Below are 8,198 nucleotides of genomic sequence, written 5' to 3' on the forward strand. Positions count from 1 at the left end.
CGTCAGTAGTCTCTCTCACTTCCGATGTACCCTGATTGGTCTTCATCTCCAATAGTTTCTTCATCATTTCTTCCATAGCCGCGAACCTCCCTTCCAACCTATCATTGTTGGTGGAGATTTCCAGGAACTTTCCCTCCAGATCTGTCTTCAGTTGACCGAACTCGCCTTCTAATACTTCCACCTTCTTTCCGGCCATTTTTCTTCTATCGGATCCACAAAAATCTTCTTCCGGAGACGAAGATCTTGCTGAAATTTCAGAATTTCAGCCGCCGGTGGTCCCGAATCGACGCTCTGATACCAATTTGATAGGAAGCGCTTGTATTCACAAGCAACCTATCCAAAATCGGCGAACCAACAGCAGCCAAATGGCTGTCCACAGCAGGAAAACAGCACTTGTTCGGGAAAATACGAGAGAAAACTCAAGAAAAGACTTGTATTCCACTTAGACGATGAATAAAAGAGCAAGATACAATTGATCCTCAATTCGAGAGGAGGATCGATCTCTCCCAAATCTCTAGACGCCGCTAGAGCCCAAAGAAAACCTAAATCTACGAGATCTCAAATTTCAGCCAAATTCAAGATGCCCAAACCCTAGGAAAATCTACTATTTAATGCATACAAATCAAAAGGAAATCCCTAAACAGTCCCTACATTCAAATTTCCCTCTCAAAACGCTAAAAAACGCTTCCTAAAATGATCTCTTCGGCTGGTCGGGCCGCTCGATCTCCGCAGGAGGCGGAGATCACGCGACATTTCGCGTCTGAGCCGGTCCTGTGCGGACCGGCTGGACCGGTCCAGTGGACCGGTCTAACAGGTCTCCAAATATCATTATGTAGGATAGAAAAGGAATAATGATTTTTATCTTACTTATTAGAAAATTGATATATTTTGTATTTTGTTAGCGCACAAATATCTTAATGAAATTTTCCGCTATTAATTTCTTTGAATGATGAAGGAAATACAATTTTGAGAACAAGAAATGATGGGGTGGCAAGGCGTTGGTGTTGAGACCAATATTTAGTGCTATTTGATTTAAGGGATTTTTTTTTTAATTATTGGCTTGCTCCAAGTGGTAGAGTTCATCATTTTCTTTAGCAAGTTTAATCCTCCTCCTCATTCCCTATTCCCAAAAGACACAATATGAAGGATGAAACACAATACTATATTTTGTATGGATACCAAATTGGTACTAATTTAGGTTCGTAGAAGACATTTTTTGGGGTGTGAGGGATTTGTTTATAAGAATATTTGCTTGATTTTCCATAGTGTTCAAAGATCTATCAGCCATGATTTTCTTATTGGCAGGACAATGGGGTATATGAAATAAATTCATGAGAGGAGTTGAAAACTTCTGAATCAAGGAATCAAGAGCTGAAAATGGATAACTTTGGGACTTTAAAGGTATTAGAATGGGAGGTAACAGTTGATAATGCTAGAGTACAAGTACCTATCATAGATATCTTTGCAGGTGCTCCTAACAAGCCTTCTTGTCTTTTCATGCCTTACAAAAATTGCAATTTTCTTCTTTCCTTTAAAAACTTGTGAACCTACCATGAACACTTTCGATAATTCTTTTCATTTAATTAGTATGTTAAATAGATGTTTTGCTTCTCTTTTGTTGCATTTAGATTGCATCCCTTCATTTGATGAGAACCTGAGACCAATGAAATGTGGGTATTTGTATCGTTGTCAATGAAGAGAGAAATTTTGCTTTTGAAGAGAAAAACTGTGATTTTTTTTCAGAAAAATAGAGAAGGAAAGAAATGTAGTAATGCAATGATTAATGAAGCAACAAGGGGACCGATTAATGGCAGTGGGATGATGAAGGTGACAAAATAGGAAATGTTTGCAGCAATTTAATGATGAAGGCTGCAATTTTAGAAAAAATTTAGAAGAGGAAAGAGAACTAGAACAATGAAGGCTTGCAAGTTCTAGGCAATACAACAATTAAGATTGCAGCTTATGAAAATGCTATGAAAAGTTCAAGGCTTTGATACCATGACAATTATTTGAATTTAGAGAGAATTCATTGATTGTTTCATTCAAACATTTGTGTAGTATTAACACAATTCTAGTAGATTTCTAATAGGAATCATATAAAATCAGAGAATAATAATTATAGAATAATTGTAAAAATCTATGGATTGATAAGATGATTTTAATAATACCATATATCATTTAGGTGGCATGATGTGAATGAGGAATGTTGAGGATTATTGTGCCCAGTGGAGCATTGATGGATGTTGATTTTTCTATTACAATAGTTTCGATAATTTTTATTCATGAATTCATTTCTATTACAAGGCTAAACCCACTTACATTGATCTCACAACACATCCTAAATTGTTTTAAGGCTATGAAGGAATGAGATCATGTGTCTTTAATTACAACAACATAAACAAACTAAACACAGTTAAACATGAAACGTATTTAAAATATGCATAGAACAAATGAATACATGCTTAAAATGGATATAAAAGAGAATCCGTGGCCAGATTACAGTGCATCACTTTGTCTTGTCCCTTTGCCAGGAAAGAGGAGCTATAAGTTAATGTATACATCATACTCCTATTTCATTGGCTTTATTGCCTGATGAATGATGGAAATGTGTTGGGCGTAAGAATTTTGGCCTTGAAGATCTATCCTAGTACGGTTGTCCTATAATTGGGATGAACTATTCCCCTTAATTGATTTTGGTAGGCATCATTTTCTCTCTGGAAATGGCTTGTCCAATACTTACGTGGACTAGACTTACAGCTTTTGGCCCAAAAGTAGCATGAATAGAACTTGTGCATCAAAGTTAATATTTCATTTCGCACAAAATAGATGTAGGATTCAATAAAGGCAACCTCTAGTTTGGAAAAGACAAATGATGGCGATTTGTTTTCTTCTACTCTGCACATATATCAATTGCAGTAATCATAATTTATAACTTTTAAGTTGGTTGAGTTACTTGTCTCTCTGGTTCCTCTAATGTGCATGATTGTTGACATGAATGTATTATATCTTAATTTTTTTTGGCTTTTCTATGTTTACAACATTGCTTGGGCTGTCTTGAAAAATTTACATATGATAATATTGTGCTTGGTTTATTATAGCTATTCTAGTTTTCTGCGGTAAAGATTTAAATATTAAAAATATTGGCATTTATTGTTCATCTTATCGACCTTGAAAATCCATTTCTGGTTGAATTTTTTATGTCTGTATAATTACAATGCTCTGATGCGTAAAGCCTGCAACATATTTTGTTTGGTTCTTTACAGGTGGTACAAAGTGCGTGTTCTGTACTAATGGTAAGATGAAACAAGAAACTGGCTTGGTTGATTGTCGTGCATGTAAAGGTGCAGGTATACAATTCTTATTGGCTATTGTACTTGATTAGTTGTTGAAAATTTATTTTAAGCTTATATAAATTCTAGCTGTTATAATCTTTAACCACCAAAAGATGCTTTGAATTAAAAAAAAAAAAAATGCTTTTAGCTGTTTAAATAATTTATTAAGCCAAGTGAGACCTATGAAACTTGCTGTAAATGCAATATATGCTTAAGTATGATGAGGTTAGATTAGTTTTCCAACTGATCTTTAATAACATTCTTTGTCGACTTTGGTTCATTCATCATTATCTAATTTTTGGCTTGGTTCTGTTGGAGCATATTTATTTCTCTTAATAGGCCTATGATATATGATATTCCTTTTTCTAATAGAGCCACTTCTATGTCAAAGAAGTATTTAAGTTTGACAAATTCTTTGATTTGAATTATGCAATGAGATTTATTTTTAAGCGATTCTTTTTCTTCATCATCATCATCATTGTAATAATTATATTATCAATATATACAATAAGAATTGCTATTTTTTCTTAAATTTGAGTGATTTATAAAATGTATGGTCTGATTGGTTCATTTATATCTCAATTCATTATGTCTTTTATTAATTTTTCAAACCATGCCCGTTGAGATTGCTTTAACCATAATTTTTCCTTGTTTAGTTTGCATACCTAATTTTTGGAAAAAGAGTTGTTGAATTTTAGTAGAGGATCCATAAAATCTTCTTCTACATCTCCATGAAAAAATCATTCTTTATATTATATTCTTGCATGAATCATTCGAAGTTGACAACCAAAGATATTATGGTATGAATCATATCCATTTGCGATTGGAGAAAATATCACATGCTAGTCAAATCCATAGGATTGGACGTAACTTTTGCTACTAATTTCACCATTTTTATTCATAGGCTTCCATTAGTTTTGTATTTTGTATTTGTTAAAATTAGCTTTTATCCTATATAATTCACTCAACTATCTCTTGAATATGTTTTTTTTCTTAGTGCATTAATCTCTTCTAAAATGGATTTTTCCCAATTCTTGTTTTTTGACGCCTCAAATAGGTTAGGAAAGTTTATTGTTATTGAGATTTTTTAGGATGACTTTATATATAGGAGAAAATTTATTGAAGGATATGTATTGTGTTATGTGGTATATGAGATGTTGAATACATGTTCTTGCATCTTTTTGTTTGAAATAGGTTGCGATTGATGTATAACATTGCTAGGAGAGGTAGAAATGTTATCTAATATGAGTTCTGAGTTTTGAACTTGCGAAAAAGTTTGGATGACCTTTGTGCTCTTTATATAATCTAGAGGGTTTAGTAATTAGGGCATTAATCTTAGTGAGATCAAGCTATTATTGTTCTTGTATTATTAATAGAGCATTCAAGGGAGAAAATATCATGCTTCTAGTCACACTTATCTTCTATTTGACTATTCTCCCCTCAAAGATAAGTCTAATCAAGGAATGATTGTTTTTTTTTTTTAAATATGACCTCTTTTGAATTGAGGATTTTTTCGTGATTGGATGAGCATTTATACCCTTTCGAGTTTAGGAATATTCTAAGTAAATACACTTAAGGGATCCAATTTACGTCACTGATGTTTATAAAAGAGTATATAAGACAATCGAATATTACATGAGGAATTTTTGTGAAGAAATTATTTTTAGGAAAAAATCTGTGATTAATGAAGTTTTTGAAATCAATACTTTAGAAAGTATTCTATTAATCAAATATGCCAATTTTAGGATGCTTCTCCATAATATATTTTGGGAACTTGGTTTTGGAAGAGAAGTGTCCTATTAATCTCAAGAAGATGGTTAAATTTCCTTTCTATCACTCTATTCTATTTTATAGAGTTGAGAAAAGATGATTGGTGAATAATGGTTTCTTTATGAAAGAAATGAGACAATATTTGATTAAAATAATCTCATGTAGTATATGTCCTATGTTTTTAATATATAACCAAATTGATTTTTTATCATATAGACAAAGTATGAGAATATGACTGATATTAAATTTTGTTTGATATAATATATCCATGTCAACCTAGTACAGACCTTGATAAATATTATAAATCTTTTGGTTCTAGTGATATTAGGGATTTTTTCAGGGTAATTAAATATTAGAGTGGACTAACTTGAAAGGTGTTGGCGATCCTGATTTACTTAAAAGGAAAGATATCCTATAATGTTTTACAATAGAAGGTGTTGGTAATCTCATACGTTTTGCAATAAAATTTTCAATATCAACATCTCATAACAAAGAAGGAAGCATTCATTCTAGAATTTTAAGACATTTTTTAATTTGTAATGATGGTCCCAAATAACATTTTTATTTGAAATACTTGTAAATGAGAATGATGAATGATTTTTATGATCATTGTTGTTTTAAAGTAGCTATAGTTCATCCTTTTATCTACTCTGCATATTCATTTTCCTCGTAATTAGGCCTTGAAAAACAAATGATCAATAAAGAATGACATCATGTAGTTTTAATCTTGGGGTAACTTAATGAGCAGACATGTAGTACATTGAGAATAAGCGAAGGAGAAATAAGTAAAGAAGCCATTTTTCTATTGCTGGGGAGAGGCTGGATAGGTTGGGAAGATATTGACTAATTTGTCATGTGGTATGTGGCATCTTAGTTGAGTACCCTAGTATTAGATGAATTATTTGAGTCATTGGTAACACAAAGATTGAAAGTTTTTACTATTTTGAGCTAAAGAACATAGACTAGATGGCTTTTTCAGGGGGTTGAGAAAGTTTCTTAGGTTGTCTATTTCTTTTGAGTTGAGCTCTCTAATTTTTGTGAAATAAGCATGTACTTTTGATTGACTTTATTTGTATCCACCTCAGCCTTAAGGTCTTTCATGGATTTTCCAACAACTTTCTTTAGTATACTCCTTTTTCTTAAAGTAGTTGCACCATAGTTTTCCTTTTTGGTTGAACTTTTTTCCCATGATTTTTGGAATGGTCTGTAACAATCAGTTCTCTACCTCGAGTCTTTGTGGGTTACCATAGTTTTCCTTGGGCACACATGATGGTTTACTCTCTTTTGAAGAAGTTAGAACTCTCTAACTTGGAGTAGAAAGGCAGGAATTAGACTAAAACATAAGTTGAAAATTGTGACCCTAATCTAAAGCTTTGATGTCATGTATGAAATAGAAGGAAGTCAAGCTTGATTGTTTCATTAATCATGCAAAGAGTACTTCTACATTATGTACGAGAAAATTATCAAAATGGTTCCTTTACTCTATATGAAAGATTAAAATGGTACCAAATTATATTAAAGGACCATTTTGGTGTCTCAAGTCCTTTAAAAGGAACCAAAATAGTTTTATGGTGGGACTATTTTGATTCCTCTTTAAAGAGTTGAAGGACCAAAATGGTCCTATAATATAATTGGTGACCTTTGATTCTTTGTAAAGAGTTAATAGATCATTTTGATTATTTTCCCTATTATGTATATACATCTTTAAACGAGAATAGTTACTTTATAAAACATTTCCGAAGGACTATTGAATCCATATGCTATTAGGTTTCCATTTCAGTAGAGTTGTAGCCCCCGAAATGGTGGAGAGGCATTGTCACTTGGTCTTGAAGGTAGTTAATTATGTCTATCTGAATGTTTGTGTCAACCTAGAAGGAAAAGCTTGTAGTACAAGTAGATCAATTTTTATGATTATTCATTTATATGTCGATCTTCCAAAATATTTGTTTAAACTTGTTCAACATCTAAATAAGCAAGCATAAAGCCTCACTTATGACCCCCACACCTTACTACTATATCAGTCTACTTGTTCTTGACCTTCGCTTACACTGGGTGATGTTGCCCAACCATGACACATATCTGTCCTCCTTTTGTTCAACTCAGGAGAAAGATGACCCTCTTTTCCACTCCTTTACTTCTTATTTATTCTAAAAAATCAAGCCTTGATTGCCCTATGAAATATATTGAAAATCTCCCCTTACCTGCGATTGAGAGTTAATGGGGGGAACGTATACAAAGTGCATTGGTTGTAACAAGATGATGTTATGAGGGGGAACACCGTTATAATCTGATTTGAAGTTGTTATATTTTTTTTTATTACAACTTATGAGTTATGACCTATGTTAGAATAATTTCATTATTCAAGTTATTCGCTTTATGTTTGTGCAATAAGTATACCTTTTTTTTGTTGTAATGAATCTTGCTACCTCCACTTTATGTTTGGTCAATAAGGACACAGTATTCTGTAACCCATCTGCAGTTAGACGAAGATAATTAGATTATGGGATGATTATAAACTTCTGTCTCCATTTGACTAAAAGTGGAGCAAGCTATAATAAGCTCATGCTGGCTGCTGAGCACATCTAGAATGGATTTTGATCTGACAGATACTTTGTTGGGATAGATTATTCTGTGCTGATGCTAAATGCAGCTCTACATCTGGATACCAACCAAAATGAGCCGCGTCAGCGATACTGAGCCTTGGTATCACTTGGTACCGAGGGATACCGAGCCACGGGGTTAGGTATCCGGACGGGTTCCGCTTCCGCACAGAATAATTTTTCCTTCGTTGGATAGGATTTTTTCCCCGATCTTTCATCCTTTTTTATTTTTATTTTTTTAATTTTTTTAATTTTATTATTATTATTATTATTATTATTATTATTATTATTATTATTATTTACGAGCTTTCATTCTTGATCAAATATTAAGCTGTCTAGAATGTTACAATTTAACAAATAATGTTATGCCGGTCCAGCTTGAACCGGCCCAACCTGGACCGGCCCAGCCGGTCCGGGTCTTCTCCAGGCGGAAACGGAACAGAGGGGAGGCGGAAGAGGGAAAGGGCCAAGGGGTGGGGTCCACTTGCAATTCAAA

At 33.2% G+C, this 8,198-nt stretch overlaps 1 protein-coding gene across 1 annotated transcript in view; it reads left to right on the plus strand.

The window, feature by feature from the left end:
* Positions 1–7,740, plus strand: part of LOC110095438 — a 17,586-nt gene extending 9,846 nt beyond the window's left edge. Inside the window, exons 3-4 of the mRNA XM_028693836.1 lie at positions 3,264–3,347; positions 7,709–7,740. Coding sequence (XP_028549669.1) covers positions 3,264–3,347; positions 7,709–7,725 — 101 coding nt within the window. The 3' untranslated portion in view covers positions 7,726–7,740. The remainder of the gene's footprint in view (positions 1–3,263; positions 3,348–7,708) is intronic.
* Positions 7,741–8,198: the final 458 nt, after the last annotated feature.

The sequence above is a fragment of the Dendrobium catenatum genome, unplaced genomic scaffold (assembly GCF_001605985.2).
Source record: "Dendrobium catenatum unplaced genomic scaffold, ASM160598v2 fragScaff_scaffold_370, whole genome shotgun sequence".
Taxonomy (NCBI): domain Eukaryota; kingdom Viridiplantae; phylum Streptophyta; class Magnoliopsida; order Asparagales; family Orchidaceae; genus Dendrobium; species Dendrobium catenatum.